Source organism: Bufo gargarizans, chromosome 6, assembly GCF_014858855.1.
Source record: "Bufo gargarizans isolate SCDJY-AF-19 chromosome 6, ASM1485885v1, whole genome shotgun sequence".
NCBI classification, from domain to species: Eukaryota; Metazoa; Chordata; class Amphibia; order Anura; family Bufonidae; genus Bufo; species Bufo gargarizans.
Genome location: NC_058085.1, coordinates 341701312 through 341723829, shown reverse-complemented (window position 1 = coordinate 341723829; position 22518 = coordinate 341701312). Strand labels below are relative to the sequence as shown.

The following is a 22518-nucleotide window of genomic DNA, read 5'->3' as shown; positions in this document are numbered from 1 at the left end:
TGAAGGGGCCATCATCAGCTGACACTTCTTCCTCCTGACCCCCTGCATCCATACATACGATGCAAATATTCTGTATGGAGAGAGGGGAGAACAGAAGGATCGGGCATGCTGAAAGCCAACGGCCTGATCCTTTTCTCTCCTGACATCAGGTTAGAGCTGGAAGTCTCCATGCACACTAGATGGCTGGCCGATCCTGCTAACGTCGGCAGGGTCCCCCGACATTCACCCGATGTGTATGGTCAGCGTCACTTCTGATTGGGTAATTGCTCTACAGAATAATGACTGCTACATGTGCACAGGGCTTTAGTTTTCTTTTCTAGTAAAACCCTCATTTCTGAATCCTTCCCTAGGATTCTGTGTGAAGCGAGACGCGCACAAGCCCCGCACGACATGCCTCACCCTGACGCCTCCCTCCTTCCTTTCAGTAAACTGATAAACTTTCAAGCTTATCCCCATACACACGAGACCGGGGATTACAGGCCGTGTTTTCAACACTCACGAATATTTATTAGCAAGTAGTGGATTATCTCCATTTGTCTCCTTTAATCCAAGGCTTTCTCTGCCTTTTTGGTGTATCCCCCCACAATGTGTTCTGCAGGTGTTCGCTCCTTTGCTTTTACATTGCCGTTCCTTCTGATGCAATCATTTCTCTGGGTTTTCTTGTTCCCAGGTGATGTTTTTTGAAGCCCGTGTAGCTGGCCAGAGTTACAATGGCTGCCACTGACTGGGATTTGTCACCATCTTCATGTTGCTTCATGCCCCAGTCTGTTTGGTGTCTATCCTGTAGTTTTAGAGAATTTTACGCTTTAATAGTTGCAGTACTTGTGAGGAAGGAGTCCTCTTTATGACATGCACAAGCACGGAGTTCTTGATATTCATGGACTGTGGGCTCCCATTACCCTCCAGATGCTGGTTGATAGTTTTCTCTCTCTGCGGCATAGGGAGAAGGCTGTCAAGCAGTGGGTGGCCAAAGCCCATCAGTATAAGGACTATTGGCCCCGGACAGTGCAATGTGATTGCTGCAACTGATTAAAGGACTGTGCCAAATTATTAAAGGGGTTTTCTCTGGATAGGTCATCAGTATCTGATCGGTGGGGGTACAAAACCCGGGACCCCTGACGATCAGCTGTTTGAGAAGGCAGCAGCGCTCCCAGTAGCACCGCAGCCATCGGTCAGCTTTCCCTAGGCCATGTGATGTCGCGTTCGACGGTCACATGGCCTACTCGCAGCTCAGTCCCATTAAAGTGAATGGGGCTGAGCTGCCGTACCAAGCACAGCCGCTATACAATGTACGGCGCTGTGCTTGGTGAGCTGAGAAAAGGCCGCACCTCTACTGTGAGTGCCACAACCTTCTCAAACTGCTGATCAGATACTAAAGTGTTAAAATCTTGGAAAACTCTTAAAGAGGACCTTTCACCAGTTTTTATAAAAGCGATACCTCACATGATACCTCCATGTTCCCTAGATGTCATATCGCTAATTTTTTTAATGATGTTAATTAATAGCATCAGAACAGGGAGGAGGAGACATCAGCTTTTCTCAGTGGGAGTCTCCTCTGTCTGTGGTGCTGTCCAATCGCAGCGCAGAACGTCACAGCCAGGGAGAAGGAACGCCCAGGAGAGAAGCTGATGTCGTCTCCTCCTCCCTGTTCTGATGCTATTAATTAGCATACAGGGCGCCTAAACAGAACGAGGGGCACAGCGGCGCAACGGAGGAGCAGATCATTAAAAAAATTAACGATATGACATTTAGGGAACATGGGCTACAGTGTGAGGTATCGCTTTTATAAAGTAAAAACTGGTGAAAGGTCCTCTTTAAAGGGAGTCTTTCACCTGAACTGACCATTATAGAACACTACCACCATGATCTGCATTATGGTCCCCATATTGGATTGCTACTTACCGTATAGCTGTCTGTTGCTTTTTTTTTGCTAATAAAACACTTTTTTATTAAATATGTTAATTAGGTTCTGACGGTGCCCAGTGGCGGCGTTCAAGAGGACTGTGCCCAGGGCTCTCGTCGCTTTTCATATGAAATCCCTCCCCTTTCACCCTTCTGGCCCGCCCTAGGTTCTTCAGAAATCCAGCGTCAGCGCCGTTCACAAGATTTGCCGCGCCTACGCACTTCATTCCCCATTATGGGCAGAGGCACAAGAGCGTTTAATGCCCGTACATCTAGCTGGCGAATAAAGTGCGCAAGCGCAGCGAATCTTGTGAACGGCGCTGGCACTGGATTTCTGAAGAACCTAGGGCGGGCCAGAAGGGGTGAAGGGGGAGGAGTTTCATATGAAAAGCGACGAGGGGCCTGGGCACTGGCCGCTTGAACGCCGCCCCTGGGCACCTTCAGAACCTAATTAACTGTTAATTAACATATTGAATAAAAGTGTTTTTTTTGCGAAAATAAGCGACGGACAGCATTCCAAGTAGCATTCCAATATGGGGACTATAATGCAGATCATGGTGTTCATGTTCTATAATGGTCTGTTTAGGTGAAAGACTTCCTTTAACTTTTCCATGCTTCCATTCATTCTCTATGTAACTGCCAGAGATAGCAGAGCGTTGGACCACGAGTCAGTGGAGTGTTGGTGGCTGTGCGTAATTATGTCAAAAACTACCACTAGTGAGAGAACCCTTAGCTAATAAGGAAGTTGGGGATTGGAACTGGGGTCATAGACAAATTTTGATCTGTTTTGAGTTTACACTTTAAGGCCTCCTGCACACGACCGTTGTGTGTTTTGCGGTCCGCAAATTGAAGATCCACAAAATGCGGATGGCGTCTGTGTGCATTCCGCAATTTGCGGAACGGCACGGACAGCCATTGATATAACTGCCTATTCTTGTCCGCAAAACGGACAAGAATAGGACAGGTTATATTTTTTTTGCGGACCACGGAACGGAGTAACAGATGCGGACAGCACACTGAGTGCTGTCTGTATCTTTTGCGGCCCCATTGAAGTGAAGGGTCTGCATCCAAGCCGCAAAACTGTGGCTCGGATGCAGACCAAAACAACGGTCGTGTGCATGAGGCCTAAAGGTCAATAAAATATAGTCTTGATAAAATGCTTTATATTTAAAAGTTGAAAAAAACTACAGAATTTTTATTTCCGAAAATCCCACCTATCCTGTCCTTACTATGATCACCTTGGGCTTGCAGAAGCTTTAGGCCTCCTGCACACGACCGCCCCCCCCCCCCCCGTTTACTGGCCGTTTTTTGCGTTCCGTATACGGAACCATTCATTTCAATGGTTCCGCAAAAAAAAAAACGGGATGTACTCCGTATGCATTCTGTTTCTGTATTCAGTTTTTCTGTTCCGTTTAAAGATAGAGCATGTCCTATTATTGCCCGCAAATCCCGTTCCGTGGCTCCATTCAAGTCAATGGGTCCGCAAAAAAACAGAACACATACGTAAATGCGTCCGTATGTCTTCCGTTTCCGTTCCGTTTTTTTGCGTAACCATCTATTGAATTACTGTATATGCCTATACGGAAAAACTGAACAGAAACGGAAACAAAAAATGGAACAATGGATCCGTGAAAAACAGACCGCAAAACACTGAAAAAGCCATACGGTTGTGTGCAGGCGTCCTTAGTCTTTGCTCTCGCCCCTGCTGAATAGATATCAATAACAGGATCACAGTGACTGGAAACTTCTCATCCCTTCCCGTGGAGTGAGCCATCAACCCAGTAACTAACTGTATTACTGGGATTAATTGGTCTGTCCATGGCTACTAGTAGTATCAAATGGCTTTTTACTCTGGGTCATATCATTATTTCTTAGTGTATGGCCAATATTATGTTGCGTTGTTGGTTTGTCTGACTAGATTGATCAGTTTTATTTATTGATTAGCACACTGACCTACTTCTACCTACCTGCCGCCTATTTCTCTATTCATTCGTCTACAGTTTGTTCCTCCTGATGATCTATGTATGCCTACCTTTTGCCTTTTATGAATTTTATTATAAATTGTTATATTTTTAAGTTACTTGTGTCCCTTTAGTTGTAATTAGTGAGGTAATTTTGTATATTCCCAGGCTATGATACGACAGGGGTGTTATATCTACTTATAGGAGCCCATATTCTTTGATAGGAAAGCCAGAAATCAATGTCTGGCTCATGAAATTCATCATCTGTACATCTTCAGGTCCTTATTGTTCTGAACTTTAAAGGGGTTGTCTCTCACTTCAGCAATTGGCATTTATCATGTAGAGAAAGTTAATAGAAGGCTCTTACTAATGTATTGTGATTGTCCATATTGCCTCCTTTTGCTGGCTGGATTCATTTTTCCATCACATTAAACACTGCTCGTCTCCAGGGGTAACGACCACCCTACAATCCAGCAGTGGTGGTCGTGCTTGCACACTACAGAAGAAATTATTGTGTGCGAGCCCAACCACTTGGTAACTCCTGGGAGCCCCTTCATTCAGCGAAGGTGTTTTCTCTGCATCCGAACACCACAGGGCCCCATTGTAATCAATGGTTGCATCACATCCAGCATTGAAACCCTCGACAGATGCAGAATTCATGTTTAGCCTCCTACCCCCTGAGCTAAATGCATCCTGTCTAACATGTAATGGAGTAATGTTTTTCTCTTTCATTTGCTTTTCAGCTCTTTACAACTATTCTCCCCGAGGAGCGGATGAGTTGTGTCTACAGATCGGGGACACTGTGCACCTCCTGGAGACTCACGAAGGTGAGAGATTATCATTCAACTACGGAAACATCTATAGGTGTCGCCTATTCTATGATGATACAAAGATGTCCATCCTCATCACATACCAAAGTAGTGCATGTCTCCATGATTTTTCCACTGACCCGCAGTCAGTAGAGATCCACTGATGTGTGAACAAACACATTAAAATCAAGAGGTGCGTGTGCTGCCCGTGGAAAATGCGGATAGCACAAGTCTGTGAAAAACGGAAACGTGATGGAGGCCTGAATGACCATCTCCACCGTAGAGATAGACATTCTATTTTACTGGCGGTGTCTAAGGCCTTGTTCACATTTCTGTTTTTAACAGACATGTGCTATCCGCATTTTCCACAGACAGCACACATACCCGTTGATTTAATGCGTCTGTTCACACATCGGTGGTTTTCTGCTTACTGTGGGTCAGTGGAAAAATCATGACATGTACTACTTTGAGCTGTGATGTGAACCAAACACGCCCATTGTAGTCTATGGGTACGTGAACAACCACCAACACAACACGGGTGGCATCTACGTTCTGTCAGTGTTTCACGGACCATTGGTGGGAGATGTTCTGAAAATCCATTCTCAGCCCAGCTGTGTCTGTGAAATTCATATGACACACGGGAAAAAAACAAAACAAAAACAGACACACGGACCAAACATAGATTATATATGGACAGATTTTCCAATATCAAACGGACATGTAAATGTGAACGAGGCCTACTAAGAAGGTGTTCTAGACGGGAGACCGCCCTTTATGATAGAGCATACAGACATGGATTGTTGTGATGAGACCGCTCCTTTAGTTGGGTTCTCCACTTGGACAATTTCTACTTGTTGAAAGGTTCCTTGACGATAAGCAGATCAGAAAGTGTCCACCTGCTGGCACCCCCAGCAATCAGCTGCCATCGGGGAGAAAACCGGACAGTAAGGCCTCTTTCACACGAGCGTGGCGAATTGGCTCCGGATGAGTTCAGAGAAACTCGCACCATTTTGCAAGCAAGTCAGATAAGTTTTGTCTGCGAATGCGTTTAGCTGTTCAGTTTTTTCCGCGTGGGTGCAATGTGTTTTGATGTGTTTTTCATGCGTGTGATAAAAAACTGAAGGTTTACAAACAACATCTCTTAGCAACCATGGGTGCAAGCAAGTGCGGATGCAATGCGTTTTTCACTGAAGTCCCATTCACTTCTATGGGGCCAGGGCTGCGTGAATAACGTAGAATATAGAACACGCTGTGATTTTCACGCAACGCAGAACTGATGAGTGAAAAAAACCTAATGAAATGAATAGGTCAGAATTCAGTGCAGGTGCTATGCGTTCACATCACGCTTTACAACCGCGCGGAAAACTCGCTTGTGTGAAAGGGGCCTAATTGTTCAGTTTCTCTGCAGCAGCACCACCACAGGTGAAATGAAGTATTACACTGTGTCCATTTAAATCGATAGTGTGTCTGTGTAATTCCGGATGAGAAGGGTCCTCCAGAAAGACTCTTTGTAACCTCTCTGCACTCTCGCCAACAGATAATGATCCTGAGCAAGAAACCCCCCATTAACTTAGAATTTCCTAATGGGTTATATGAAAGTGGACAACGCCTCTAAACTTACTTTTGCATCTTTAAAGGGGTTATCCCATCTTAGACAATGGGGGCATATCACTAGGATATACCCCCATTGCCTGATAGGTGCGGGTCCCACCTCTGGGACCCGCACCTACAAGGAGAACGGAGCGGAGAAAGTTGAGGACGGCGCATGCGCAGCCGCCCCCCATTCATTTCTATGGAGCCACCGAAAATAGAAAGTTTCCGTTGGCCCCACAGAAAGTTTCCGTTGGCACCTATCGGACAATGGGGGCATATCCTAGCGCAGGGCTGGCCAACCTGTGGCTCTCCAGCTGTTGTAAAACTACAACTCCCACCATGCTTTGCTGTAGGCAGTCTGGGCATGCTGGGAGTTGTAGTTTTGCAACAGCTGGAGAGCCACAGGTTGGCCATCCCTGTCCTAGCGATATGCCCCCATTATCAAAGATGGGAATACCCCTTTAAGTATAATGACACTGGAAGTAGTTGTGTGGCAGGAACCTATAATATCAATGCTAGGTGTATTTTAGTTATAGTTTATGGATTTCAGATTCATATTCGATTTAGAAATTTTAAATTATTGTATTCCCCCTTTTCTGGGCAGAATTAAAAGCGTTGGAGTGAAGCATGTGGAAAAAGTAGGTTAATATGTGCTAATGACCTGGAATGGAGCAGAATATCGTGCTGTTCTCATACCAAGGTTTTTCTGCCTTGCTGTACAGTGCGGAGGAAATTCTGTTAATCTGGGATTAATCAGACATACCTCTATAGATGTCTCCACTTTGCAGCAGCGATCATGAGATCTCCTATTCAGGCTTACATAAATCATATGGAAAGTGAAGGCTTTCCAGTGATATCCAGTACATGGCAGGTGATGGCGACAGCTGACAGTGTGGATTTAACCATTACTGGTTTTTCATGTTTTTATTTCCTGCCTTCCCAGAGCCATAACTTTTTTCACATACCCATATCTGGGTTTATTTTTATTTTTTTGCCCGATAAGTTGCACTTTGTAATGGCTCCAATACAAAGTAGTGGGAAGCTGGAAAAAATTCCAAATAGGGTAGAATTGGAAAAAGCAATTCCGTCATATGGGTTTCGTCTTTATGGCGTTCCATATGCGATACAATTTACCTGTTACCTTAATTCTTTGGGTTAATATTATTACTATACCATATGAATATACTTGTGTTTTAGTAATTAATACTTACAAAGATTTTATTTTTAATTTTTTTTTTTATTTGTAGCACCATAACTATATATATATATATATATATATATATATATATATATATATATATATATATATATATATATATATATATATATATATATATATAAATTTTTATAGTTAACTCTATGGAGCTGTGTGAGGGCTTATTTTTTTTACAGGGTGATTTGTAGTTTTTATTGATACTATTGGAGTTAGAATTTTAGATAACTTTTTATTCAAATGTATTTATTTATTTTTGGTAGGTTGTGACAAATGAAAAAAAACAAAAGTGAAATCAGCAATTTAGATTTTATTTTTTCCTCAGCATTCAACGTATGAGATATAATATGGTTATATTTTGATAGTATGGGTATTTTGGGACATGGCAATGCCTATGATCTTTTATATTAATTTTTATTTTTAATATGGAAAAAGTGAGGTTAAATGTGTACTGTCGATGTTATCACCGATCGCAGACATTAGCCTTGGGTGTCTGCTGTGTAAAACAGCAGAAGCCTGGCAGTTATGGGGCCTCAGTTGGCTGGCAGCAATGCAATATTTAAATACCTCATCTGGATGTACTAGTATGTCAATTTGCTTAAGAGGTTGAAGATAATTTTTTTTAAATGCTTTGAACTTTTTTTTGTGTATGACCGTGATCAGCAACCTCCGGGCATCCCAGTATATGACTGCAGGGTCAGACTACAGTGGTTTTGTTTGTAGTCTGTTACCAAGGAGACGCATATGTCTGCATTAGAAGATGTAGCCACAAAAGTGTTGGAAAATCTTAATGAAAACTACTTGCAAAGTTGCTTCAGTTTATATTTGAGATTATAGCAATACAAGGGTGAAGTACACCTCTTTTAGGTCGGCTTTGCTGTCTCTGATTTTCCTATTCTTTCTCTGCAGGGTGGTACAGGGGTTACGTTTTGAGGAAGAAATCTAAAAAGGTACGTCACAACTTTACTTAAAGTGCCTTGTGCAGTCTCTGCGGCAGCTTATTTCCATTGTCATTTGGATGATTATCCAGGCTTCATAAAGGCAATTCTCCTTCGTTCTTCTGAAAATGAAGGCTTCATCAGATAAATCCATATAGGTTTTTCATTCATTCCAATCAGGCCAGCCGCCTCTCTGTCCTCACTGTTATTACTATATTATTATTATAGTTTATTTCGCTATTGTAATGTTCTTGTCTGATGTGCTTAATGCATTCAATATTCTTGTTAGAAACCAGGGCAGGGACACCTCGCTTTAGCATTTTGTCTGTGATTACAAGCAAGTTCAGACAGCTCTGTTCCATCCAATTTACTGCCTCGCTTATGCCAGTGCTAAAATGCATAGGGAGATTTCACACAGGTCTGATGCATTTTACCGCTGACAAAATGGGTTCCCATTTGTCGGGACCAATAGATTTAGCATTGTAGACCTAGATGGGATTCTGTTGTGGACTACTTAAAGGGCGCCCGTCGCCACGAAAATGCTGTGTAATCTTCAGGCAGCAGGTTATAGAGCAGGAGGAGCTGAGCAGATTGATATATAGTATTAGGGGAAAATATATAGTAATACTTGTCATTTATACATTAAAATTCCTGCTCCTTCTGGGTTTTGAAGTCCAGGAGGCGGTCCTATCAGTGATTGACAGCTATCTGTGTATACACAGTCATAGATTGCGGGCTGTCAATCACTAATAGGACCGCCTCCAGGACTTCAAAGCCCAGAATGAGCAGGAAATTAAATGAATGAAATGCTAGTTATACTAAACTTTTTCCCCAAAAACTATATATCATCCTGCTCAGCTCCTCCTGCTGTGTAGCATGCTGCCTGCTGATTTCATAGTGACAATTTCCATTTAACCCCTTTGTGACCTCTTCCACACTTTTAAAGATGGTGCCCACTCCAGTGCAGAGAGGGCGCCATAACTGCTGAATTTCTGCTATTTTACCCAGCAGACACCCGGGGCTAATGTCTGCTCTCGGCTATAATGCTGATCGCAGGCATTCACCCCCTGAGATGCCATGGTCAATTGTGATCACTGCATCGGAGACTGCTTTCCCCAGGAGCGCTGCTCTACTGGGGCCAGACTGGCTTCCCCGCGCTGGGAATCGGGGAAGCCATTCATTGGTGGTGATAGACTGGAGTCTCTGCAAGGCTACCAGGCCTATCTCATATGTAATCATATGGAGGCCTGCAGACAACTGTGCTCCATAGAAATATACTGAATTTCCCATACACAACTTTATTAAATCACAGCAAATCTCTGGAAAGTCACGCGACCAGAAACATTAGTGTGGCTTGTCTGCAACTTGTTGTTGCATGACTATTATAGAGCTGTGAGCCAAATCACAGACGAGTCCCAGGGGCATGCAGCTTGTATTGTGGTCTGTGATGGCAAAGTCAAGTGTGACTTATGACCTGCAGCCGAAAATCCAAATACGGCTATTGCATTTCACTTGTCACATTGACAGTCATTTGGTGCAATTTCACCTTGTAGCCCCAGCCTTAAAAAAACTTCCAAGATGTTCTGAGGCGTTGTGATGTAATAGATGATATTCGTGAACGATGAACAGACATTTGTAATGAGCGTTTTGTTTGTTTTCTCACCAGGGCATATTTCCTGCCTCCTATATCCATCTTAAAGAAGCCACAGTCGAAGGAAAGGGGTAATTTAATTTCGGATCTTTATGGATAACCAGCTATTGATATTGGATCCAGCCAGTGTGTATGTGTCTGTGTGTATACCTTTAGGTAATGATGGGTCAGGTGGGCAGGTAGTGTGTATGTGTCTGTGTGTATACCTTTAGGTAATGATGTGTCAGATAGGCAGGTATTCTGGTCCTCGAAACCTGGGATTAAAGGACTTGTCCAGGAAAAAGGAGGGGGGGGGTAGAAAAAATATGCTGAATATGCTATTAAAGGCATCTGTCATTAGATCTGTATCTGAAAATGGTTGACCTGTTACATGTGCGCTTGGCAGCTGAAGACATCTCTGTTGGTCTCGTGTTCCTATATGTCCACATTGCTGAGAAAATAATGTTTTAATATATGCAAATGAGCCTCTAGGAGCAACGGGGGCGTTACCATTACACCTAGAGGCTCTGCTCTCTCTGCTGCAACTGCTTCTCCTGCTGTACTTTAACAGAGCGAGGCAGTGGAAATGTGGGACGGCAGTTGCAGAGAGAGTCTCTAAGTGTACCGGCAACGCCCCCGTTGCTCCTAGAGGCTCATTTGCATATATTAAAACTTTATTTTTCTCAGCAATGCGGGCACATATGTACATGGGACCAACACAGATGCCTTCAGCTGCCAACAGGTCAGCCAGTGTCATATATAGAAATCTGCTGAAAGATGCCCTTTAAAAACACCCGGTGCTAAAACATATTATATGGGCAAAAATGCTGATCTAGTCATGCAATTTTATTTTTATTTTTTTTCCTTTTGTCCCACTATGAACAAAGGTGTGTGTGTGTGTGTGGAAGGCTGCAGTCATGAACAGGTTAATGTCCCCTCCCGGGTGCTGGTCCTGTTCAGAACTTCTGTGTTTCGCTGCTGTCTTTGTCTTCCCCTCTAGATTACATATGTTGAGCTTCGGTATTCTAATCATTTGATTACTGCATAATGACGTCTCTGGTCTGATTACAAAATTGATTTTCTAGAGCCGACTTCAAGCTGAAAATAGCAGAAAGCGGGTTTATTTTTATAGGATGAATAAATGGTTACGACGTGCCGGAAGTTCAGAGTTTCTGAGCAAACTTTGATCTTGGTATTAAATAACCTAAATGACAAATCACTTTGCGTTTGACGACATTCAGATCCTCACAAACGGGATAGATGATGTGATTAGACTGCGAGGCATGTAGGCAGATGGGGAAATACAAGAAAAATGAAAGCGTCAGAGACCGGAGCATAACGCACCATCCTCCGCAAAGTATAAATGGCTCTGCCGACGGCAGAGGTTCTTCGGTGATTAGTGCACTTTTCTTTCCCTTTTAAAGAGTAATTCTGTTCTTTAGCAAGTGATTTGTTGGAAATATTAGCAAAATACAGCGCTGCAAAGTGGTCCCCTTCCATATATCCCCTATGATCGCATGTGTGTCACACTGATTGTTACAAGGCCATAATAGAAAACATCCGGGAGACCGAGGCATTGTTCTGGACCGCATGGTACCTAAACATCCTCCTCTGTTTTAGTAAGTGTTTGTATTCCCCATGAAATCATAAATGGGTAGCACTTTTTATTTTAGAACTATACATAGTCATTCCTCTTTTATCAATCCTAGAAATTTACGAGCAAATTGACAACTGGTAGTCACCAAGTGTGTGTCTGTTTCCATGCTGTCTGACACTATCCGGCCAGACTGTGCAGAGACTCGCGCCTTGAACAGGTAGAATGGTAATTCATAAACTTCTAGTATGAATACCAGAGGAACAAAAGATACTTCAGCTTATTTCCCAGGTGCCCTGCCAACACAGTGGTGTTGTCCAAAGTCCGCAACCCCTTTTAAAGGTCACCTTTCCACTCTCCTGAGACAATGATGCAAGATTACCCGCTGCCCGACCAGTTTGGAGGAGCAGAAATCTGGGGTTTCTTTCCTATTCGGTGATGGAGAAGACACTGGGCTGATCCCAGGTCTACAGCAACGGGAGGTTCCAGGAAAATTGTGCTCCAGCATCGGCCTGTTACAATCCAACTTTATTTAATGTTCACAATAACATCCTGAAGGGTTTACATCCTGATAACCGTTGTATATTGTGATGAAAGCTCACTGGCTGAACTGTTACTTGTGCGCTTGGCAGCTGAAGACCCATGTTCATATGTGACCACATTGCTGAGAAAAATAATGTTTTAATATATGCAAATGAGCCTCTAGGAGCAACAGGGGCGTTACCATTACACCTAAAGGCTCTGCTCTCTCTACAACTGCTGCACCCTCTGCACTATGATTGACAGGACCAGGCAGTGTAAATGTGACCACACCTGGTCCTGTCAATCACAGTGCAGAGGGCGCGGAAGTTGCCTTGACTACTTTTGCCTTGTACTACTGCCTTGTACTACTGCCTTGACTGCTCATGTGCAACTCCTATCGTCCCTCCTGTTATCTGCCCTGTCCTATTAATCTATTCTACACCAATGTTCACATTCCAATTTGTCTACTCGACCATAGGCAACATGAAGCCGTCGTGCCTTGTGAGATTCCTCTTGTGCAAGAAGTCACTACAACATTACGGGAATGGTCCATCATATGGCGGCAGCTTTACGTGGTCAGTATGGCTGGATGTTTAGAAATATTTTGTAAGGAGTTGTGTAAGACTTTTACCGAAATCTCACTTTTAAGGACAGGAAACCTGCAGGAAAAAACCCCCAAAACTAAACATAAAGCGCAATCTGCTAAACTGAAGTTCTGTGCTGGAAAGATAACCAGACTTTGCGTCCATGCATATATGCGGTATGTTTGTGTTCTACATAGGCCCTATTTAATAAGGCTGAATAACCTCACAGGGTGTAATAGATCGGTAAAATCACCATTCGCTGTAATACAGAACTGTTGCAGTGTTTATCGAACAGTCATTATTCATATCCCCCTAAGTTCACATCAGCGTTCAGCCTTTCCGTTCTCCTGCTCCGTTATAGGAGCAGGAGAACGGAAAGGACAGATTGGGCACATAACTGAGGCGAGCGGAGCCTACAGACCCCATAGACCAGGGATGCTCAACCTGCGGCCCTCCAGCTGTTGTAAAACTACAACTCCCACCATGCCTTGCTGTAGGCTGATAGCTGTACGCTGTCCGGGAATACTGGAAGTTGTAGTTTTGCAACAGCTGGAGGGCCGCAGGTTGAGCATGCCTGCCATAGACTATAATGGGGTCCGTTAGGTTTATGCTCAGAAGATGATTTTGGAGCGGAGACGAAAGTACTGCATGCAGGACTTTTCTCAGCTAAAAAAATGTTCTCCTGAATATAGTCCGATTCCGTTCATGTCCGTTATTTGCAGAATCCGGCACTTCTGCTGTTTCCATTTTTCTGCTCCTATAAGGGAGCAGAAGAACGGAAAATAATAGAGCTGGTGTGAATGCCCCTTAAAATACAGAAAAATTAAAAATATAACGCCCACATATATTGAAAATTCAAATCACCCCCTTTTATCATATTAAAAATTTAAAAAACTATAAATTATACAAAAAACAAATACAGAGAACAATACAATAATAATAAACCATAATTAATACAATACCAAAAAATAAAAGTATTACTGCTTCTGAAAATACTCAATGTACTTATCACTAATTGACTTTTGTGGTCACCTTGTCCCCCCCCCCCCCCCTTCCAAAGATGTCAAAAGAGTTTACCTCACAAAAGACGAGCCCTCACGCACCTCCATCGACGCAAAAGTAAAAAAAAAAAAAAAAAAATTATATCAAGTAATAGTTGTCAGAATATGGTGACGCAATGTCAAATTTTTCTTTTCTTTTTTTTATATTTTTAAATTAAATTTTATTCAAAGTAGTAAACCACCCGAAAAACTGTATACATTTGGTATTGCTGTGATCAGATTGATCTGCAGAATAATGCTGTCCTGCTTAGTGAATGCAATGGTGGAATACATTTTTTTTTTTTTTTTTGTGGGGTCGCGGTTTTGCACTAGATGATATGGAACATTTAATTATATTATTACAAGAGTATACCTCGTATGGGAAAACACTAGCCCTCAGAAGGCTCTTCGAAAGACGAGAAGAAAAATCGAAAAAAAGTATTTCCCAAAATGGCCTGGTCCCGAATGCACACTTTTTTTTGGGTGTTTTAAAAAAAATCTTTTCAATAAAACAAAATGGTATGAGTTTTATACATATTTTTTTTCAGCAAAACGTTGTATGTGAATCCAGCCTAGGACCAGTCGGATTATTACCACCGATTACTGGACTGATGTATTAGTTAAACTATGACTGGAAAGATTACCTTCTGTGGGGAGGATTACTATTCTTATGCATGAAATATCTGTTATATTGTTGGTAATTTTACTCATTTACACAAGGCAGTTATTACTGAATCTCACAATTGTTCAGATCTAAATGTCAAGTCTCTTCATGTAAATGAACCTTAATCACTGAGCACAATGCAGAAATAGCAGCTCAGTTCAGCTCTATCAGTGCGTATATATTAGTATATATTACCTCCCCCATCTGCCTGTATGGGACTTCTATATTATGGAATTATACATTACCTTCCCCTGTGTGTGATTTCTATATTACATAATTATATATTACCTCTTATGTTTTCTATATTACCTCCTGATGTATGTGTGTATGATTTCTATATTATCTCCTTGTGCAGGGCTTGACAAATTTCCTTGGAAACTAGGAGCCAGCTAAAAAAGTTAGGAGCCAGGCGGAGCCGCATCATAAAGCCCCCAGTAGATGCCCCCATAGTGCTCCCCGCCCCCCCCCCCCATAATGCTGTATACCGTGGTACATATGCAGTGTACATGGGCTGTATACCGTGGTACATATGCAGTGTACATGGGCTGTATACCGTGGTACATATGCAGTGTACATGGGCTGTATACCGTGGTACATATGCAGTGTACATAGCTGTATACCGTGGTATATATGCAGTATATAGGACTATGACATTCAGTGTACGTGCTGTATACCATGTTACATACGCAGTATACAGGACCATGATATATGTACAGTATATAGGACTATGGCATACAGTGTACATGTGCTGACACCTCAAGCTCCTGCCTCACTTGGATGAGAGTAGTAGTAATGTGCACTGGGGGTAGTTACCTGCAGGTGAACCTGAGAGCCACCAGGAGGGCGCAGGTCAGCGCTATGGCCCCGCACAGCAGGCCAGGCCTCCGGCCCATCAGACACAGGAGCCGCTTAATGTGCTGCCAGGCCGGACTCTGCATTCCGCTTATAAAGCAGATGGGAGGCCCGAGCCTGCTGGGAGCAGGACGGAGCTTCTCCTCATCACACCCCGGGGCCGCCACCAGCGCGAACCAAGCGCCGCCACAGTGGACTTCCGCGGCGTACGCTCAGCCATGGGTGGGGAGCGTGTCCAAAGAGCAGCTGGGTATAGGGAACCTAAGGCACCGTCACACAGCTCTCCGCTCATCTCCACTCCTGTGCTGCCTCCGGACAGAACGGCGCTCCACACCCATCGCCCATACCCAAGCGCCAGGACTAAATTCCTGGTCGCCATGGCGACCTGACGCCTGGGATTTGTCGAGCCCTGTCCTTGTGTGTATATTATTTCTATATTACTTAATTACATATAACCTCCTCCTTTGTGTATAGTATATGATTTCTTTATTCAATAATTCTAGATTAGATCCTCCGTGTGTTTATATAATCTGTATCTATTTTACGTAATTATTTATAACTTCCTCTATATGTGTGTGTATATATGTGTATATATATATATATATATATATATATATATATAATATATTACTTTATTATCTGTAGCCTCCTCAGTATCTATATATGATTTCTATGTTACGTAATTATATATAACATTCATGTGTGTGTATATTACGTAATCATATATTACCTCCTCCGTGAACTCTAGACTATGTAATTATATATTACCCATCCATGTATGTATATAACTTCTTTATTACTTAATTATATATTGCCTCCTTTGTGTTATAATTAAGTGAAAGTAACGCTCTGTTCTTCGTCCTATTAGCAAGACAATCGAGAAATGTTTAATTGTGTACGGACCATGATCTGTGACCTGCTGGAGGGGAGATCGCAGATCCTCTCAGGAACCCTTCCACAGGATGAACTGAAAGAACTTAAAAAGAAAATCACCGCCAAGATTGACTATGGAAACAGGTTTGTAGATGTTAATGAGACGCTTTTGATAAGGCAGCTCTTATGTATTAAGATTAGCTTTTAGATTGGTTTTACAGGGCTTAGATGCTGACTAACTTTTCACTCCGCTTTGCATAAATCAGTAGTACAGGTGATTATAAGAAACTTTTGTAATATATACTCCTCAACATTGAAATCGCAACAGTAAGAAGAACAAGCCGTAAGGTTATGTAAATTGAAGAGGCAGCAGATCTGCAAGACACAAGCCTGGTGTGGCGGAAGAAGCCATGTTTTACTAATCTTATAAAACTCCTTTAGAAGGGATTGCCTGAAATTAGCAAAAATTGGGTACAGGCAGAGAATGGCGTAAATTAATAAACATTACTTACCTTTTTGAGGTGAGTGGTTGGCTGCAGTGGACACGTGTTATCAATGTGATGTCGGCACTAAAAGACCTATAAACCTAAAACAGAGAGGAGGATACGATGGTTTAAAGGGTTGTTGTTGTTTTTTTTTTTTTTAATAACTGATGGTATATCCTCTGGATATGTCATCAGTATCGGATCAGTAGGGGGTCTGACACTTGGGACACCCACAGATCAACTGTTTGAGAGGCAGCGGTGCTCACAGTAGTGTTGCAGCTTTGCCTAGGCCTAGTCCCGTTCGTTGGTCACATGGCCTAGGTGCAGCTCAGCCCTGTTGCAGTGGATGGAGCTGAGCTGTGATACCAGGCAGAGCCACTGTAAAATGTACGGCGGTGTGCTACAAGAAGGTGGTACTGCAAGCACCGGAGCCTTCTCAAACAGCTGATAGGTCGGGTTCCAAGGTGTCAGACCCCCCATCGATCAGATACTGATGACCTATCCAATACATACCACTTGGCAAAATTTGGCGTATGTTAGGCCAGTGGGCAGTGTGTGTCATTATACTGCTATACAGTGGCAAGATTATGAGCTCCAAGTAAGACAAGGACCAATGTTAGTAATGATTATTCCTGTGCATGCACAGCGTCCTCTCCCTTAACGGTTATGGGACTTCCAAAAATAACCCGCCCAGTGCTCGGCTATTTTCCTACATCCCGTAGCGGTGAATGGAAGATGGCTGTTCATTTGCAGCTTGCTCTCCGTTCACTTCATGTCTCGTTCTTGAGATAGCGGCTGGTCTCGGAGGTGGGAGCCTCGCCTGTCGGACGTTAAAGCTATAGAAACTGGTGATGACTCCCAGTATCTGGAATAATTTACTAATATTTCAAGGTTTCCTTAAGTTGCGGGCGGCTTATACATGTTTGCCTGTGTCTTATACTGTGTATGTGAGCAGGTATTTTTCCTTCCAAACACAATGAAGCCGAGTGATTTACTTATCTGAGGACTCGGTGATTACCATAGGCGCTCATGAATATTTAATCATTTATTATAACCAGATGGTTACCTTTCTGGGGGTGGCTGGTGTTTAGGTATGCGCTTTGCCTTTTACCCTTTAACAGTCTGACTGCTTCATGAAAATCTAATTTTGTGCATGGTTCAGTGTGATACGGCGGTTTTGCATTTCCCGTGACTGAGTTTTGCTTTGCATAGAAACAGTTTTTGAGACAGATCCTTGATTCTATTCATAATAAAGAATTTAAAGCCTAACCTTCTTCCCAATTAATGAATTCCATGTTTGTTATTGTGTCTTACCATCTGCCAATGTATTTGCTTAAAAGTTTGCCGAGCCTCCAGATGCTCCTTGTTCAAACAGGAACGAACATCTTGAGAATACGTTTTTGTTCTAAAACTTCTGACAAACAGCAACAAGGCTTGCCGAGAAATATCTTCCGCTCCCAAGAAGTAATGGATGCGTTTTCCTCTGAGGCTCCGAAATACAATGTTTATGCTGCATCTAGGACATATGCATTCTTCATATTACAAGGCGTAATCGCAACGCTTCGGTTAGGCAGGCAAAGTCAGTTTACAATGCTTTGATGAGAGTTCTGCAGAGGAGGCCATGTTTTACATTTTTTTATTTTTTTTTCCTTCTACTTTTTTTATTTTTCTATTTGTTTTGTAGTTTTAGGGTACTTTCACACTAGCGTTATTCTTTTCCGGTATTTAAATCCTGTAAAGTGTCTCAATACCGTAAAAAAACGCTTCTGTTTTGTTCCAATGCATTCTGAATGGAAAGCAATCCGTTCAGTATGCATCAGGATGTCTTCCGTTCTGTTCCTTGTACAGTATTTGACCGGACAAAAAATTTTTGGCCCAAAATTTCGGAACACTACTACTCTTGCTGGATCCGGAATTAATTTCCATTGAAATGTATTAATGTCGGATCCGGTACCAAGTGTTCCGGAAATTGCCGAATCTGGTTTTCCAGTCTGCGCATGCGCAGTTCTTTCTAGCTTTGAATTTTTTTTATACCGGATCCGTTATTCTGGATGATGCCGGAAAGACAGATCCGGTATTTCAATTAATAAGTCTAATGGATCCGTATTCAGATCCGGAAAAAAAAAAAGATATCCGTTTGCATACGGATCTCTGGATTCTGCCTTTCCGGATTCTAACAATGCTAGTTTGAAACTACTCTTAATTAAATGTAGTCCTTTCAAGGTGTTGTCTCTCATTTCAGCAAATGACATTTATCATGTAGAGAAGGTTAATACTAGGCACTTAATGTATTGTGATTGCTCATATTGCCTCCTTTGCTGGCTGGATTCATTTTTCCATCACTTCATACACTGCTTGTATCCATGGTTACGACCACCCTGCAATCGATTATTGGTGGTCGTGCTTGCACGCTATAGGAAAAAGCACCAGCCTATTTGGGGACTGGGAACATGGGAGTGCGCATAGGCTTGTGCTTTTTCCTATAGTGTGCAAGCACGACCACCACTAGTGGCTTGCAGGGTGGTCGTAACCCTGGAAACAAGCAGTGTATGATGTGATGGAAAAATGACTCGAGCCTGCAAAGGAGGCAATATTGACCATCACGATACAATTTTTAGTGCCTTGTATTAACTTTCTTTACATGATAAATGCTATTTGCTGTGATTGTTTTTTTTACGTCACCATAGTAGCGTTATTCCTTTGACCAATCCCCCCCCCAATGTCTCCCGAGTTGGTGTATGTATTCAGTGGGGGAGAGGGGAAAGCTGCTGCCAGACTCTTTTTGGCGGTGGCTTCCCTCCTGGGAGAACATAAGGATCAGCGAAAAAATGAATTCTGCTCAGACCTTCTCTCACCAACATCATCAGGAGCCCCCCAATACACATTAGGTTGTTGGCTGGACCAACTGTTTTTACATGTTGTTCTGAAATGTTTGCCTTTTACCTTTTTAGGATCCTTGATTTGGACCTGGTTGTTCGGGATGAGGATGGTAATATTCTGGACCCAGAGCAGACCAGTACCATAAACCTCTTCCAGGCTCATGAAATTGCATCAAAACAGGTTGAGGAAAGAATCCAAGAAGAAAAGGTATTGTGGTGCTAATTTTTGTTTTAGCAAAACTTTCTTTTGAGTCCTCAAACTCCGACCTGGACAAATCGTAATCGGATCTAGAAGCCAGCACCAAAATGTGGGCATCTGCAGTAAGATGTTGTATGGACACGTCCACACAAACCACTGGAGGAGTGAATAATGCATTGAAAAAATCCTGCATGTTTACTGCTACCAGGGCTGTGGCCCTAAACCTCACTAGTAATGAAAATGTTTACCCCTCCACTGTCCACCCACTTTTCTGTTGCTCCCGCACCCTCCTGTCCTCTCCTCCCTTCTTTCTCAGCAGTCACAACAGAAACACCCTTTCCACATATGGTAGTTACTGCATATTGATCACTATACCTGGATGGAAAATGTAATATCACCTAGTACGTTATTCATCATTGCTGAAAATCTTTTTCAGTATTAGCAGATATACTGAATGACCATCCAGCCTTTTTGAAAATGTGTTGACAGCCGTACTGTGTTTTGTTATTCACTGTAGTGTTAATGATAGATTTTTCTTTTCTTTTTTTTATTTTTATATAGTCTTCACCTTCTCTTCTTTTTTTGTATTTATTGCATCTTTAGTCCCAAAAGCAGAGTGACATCAACAGACAAGCCAAGTTTGCCGCCACTCCGTCTTTTGCATTGTTTGTCAATTTAAAAAATGTAGTCTGCAAGATTGGGGAAGATGCAGAAGTTTTAATGTCTCTTTATGACCCCTTGGAGTCCAAGTTTATCAGGTCAGTGCTGGTGGTAACCATGTGCCTCATGCTATGATTATTTTACCTTCCCGTGTGATGGGGCAACCTTTAAACTTTGTCTCTGCGTTACTGGACCTCCAATATGATAAAGGGTTGTGCCCTCAAAATGATCCACTGTGCTACAGAATCATATGGTACAAAAGCTTCAAGTCATTGAAGTCCCCGTTCACATGACCGTATTTTTGCTCCGCATCCGATCCTCCTCTTTTGCGGATCGGATGCAGACCCATACATTTCTATGCGGCTGTCCGCATCCATGTGTCTGTTCTGCGGCCCTGCAAAAAAGATAGAACATGTCCCATTCTTGTCTGTTTTGCGGACAAGAATAGGCCTTGTTACAGTGGGTCCAGAAACCCCCCCCCCCCCCAAAAAAAAAAAACGGATGCAACTCAGGTGTCACACAGATGTCATCCAGATTTATTTTTATTTTTTTATGGATCCACGGTTTTCACATCGCAAAATACATAAGGTCATGCGAATACACCCTAAATGTGAGACGCCAGTGGAGCATTTTCATTTATCTATTGTTTTGGTAACAAACAAAATCGCAAATGGTGTAGCGCTCACCAGCTAGTGAAGTAATGAGGGAGGACGGACGTAGAAAGACTGTCTTTATGGCCGATCACGATAATATTGGTCTTTTGACCAGCAGTAATCTAATATGCACATTCATTGTTTGCTTTGTGTTTGTTTAGTCACCATTTTTAAGTTCTCTGCTTATTGTCAGCGAATAGACCCTTTTGTTATTTACATTCAAAAGCTTACAATAGTTGTAATAGCCCCAATGCTTCTCACATTGCTGTCGTGTGTAATATTGGATTAACTGAGCCCGTGACTTTTTCAGCTTGTAGTCAGGGAGAGAGATTTGTGGTACTGGTGTGTTGCGCTCAGAGAATATGGTCTAAACTGATACGTTGTAGCAAACCATCAGTAGGAGTAGGCCAGGATGAGTTTTTTTTTTTTTTTCTTTCAGCCTGTAAAAGTAAACAAGAATGATTCTATTCATTCATCGACCTTGATCTTGAAAATAGCAAAAAAAAACACAAAGTAGATCAGAAAGTTGCAGAATTTTTCTTTATACAATCCTTAAAGGGTAGCTAAGCCTTTGGAAAAAAAAAAATGAAGGGGGCAGCAGTGCTGCTCAGAGCGCTCTGCCCCTTCGGCGTTTATCGCTTCTGCTTTGCTTTTGGAGTGTGTGGTTACCAATCCATAGAAAGTATATAGGAGCTGTAACGGATCTCCTGGCACCCCGACCGGGTATCTCCGTTGATGGATGCTCCTAGTGCTTCCCGAGGACTCCAAGCACTCCACTCGACACCGTAACCACCACAGGAACAGGAACAGCTCTTACAAGAGCTAGTAGTTATAGCCAAGGGAGTATATAGCGTATAGCATTCCCCAGTGTCTATCAGTTACCCAAACACCAGCCTCAACATGATGAAGGGTAAAACAGGAACTCTTTATTGAACCCACAAGCATTGACTTATATACACATTTTCCAACAAGGGTACCACCCCCGTGGACCTGGTTGGGAACTGAGGACATAACATAGCAGCCAGCCCTTACAGTTTTAAACACAAAACTATACATTCAACAAACACAATGGCATTGTCTTTGACACAATTAACAAAATACAATTACCAAAATACAATGGGCTCTGCCTGTGATACAATTACCAAACATAATGGGCTAACTTAATCACTCACAGGCAGAAAACACAAATTTTCCCCCAAAACACAGAAACCACCTCAAAACCCCACATATCCCCATAATAATTATACATCTATGGATAGCTCTGAATCCTTAGGATTGGTCATCAGTATCGTTAAAGGCTTTGTACACCTTTTTGGGGGGCAATTTTTGTTATTAGTGAATTGTACTCATTTTGAGCTAAAAATATTTTTTATAAATTTCAATTGGTCTTTATTAAAAATATGGAGCCCTTTTTTTCTTTACAGAGGATTCCCCTGCATAACGGAAACGGAACGGATCCGTTTTGCA

The 22518-nt window shown here is 42.5% G+C and overlaps 1 protein-coding gene across 1 annotated transcript in view; it reads left to right on the top strand.

Annotated features, from left to right (window-relative positions):
* The window catches only part of DOCK1 (dedicator of cytokinesis 1), a 388933-nt gene that overhangs the window by 39602 nt on the left and 326813 nt on the right, over nucleotides 1-22518 (top strand). The window contains exons 2-8 of the mRNA XM_044296110.1: nucleotides 4607-4690; nucleotides 8388-8428; nucleotides 10083-10138; nucleotides 12641-12737; nucleotides 16171-16319; nucleotides 19612-19747; nucleotides 20342-20496. Coding sequence (XP_044152045.1) covers nucleotides 4607-4690; nucleotides 8388-8428; nucleotides 10083-10138; nucleotides 12641-12737; nucleotides 16171-16319; nucleotides 19612-19747; nucleotides 20342-20496 — 718 coding nt within the window. The remainder of the gene's footprint in view (nucleotides 1-4606; nucleotides 4691-8387; nucleotides 8429-10082; nucleotides 10139-12640; nucleotides 12738-16170; nucleotides 16320-19611; nucleotides 19748-20341; nucleotides 20497-22518) is intronic.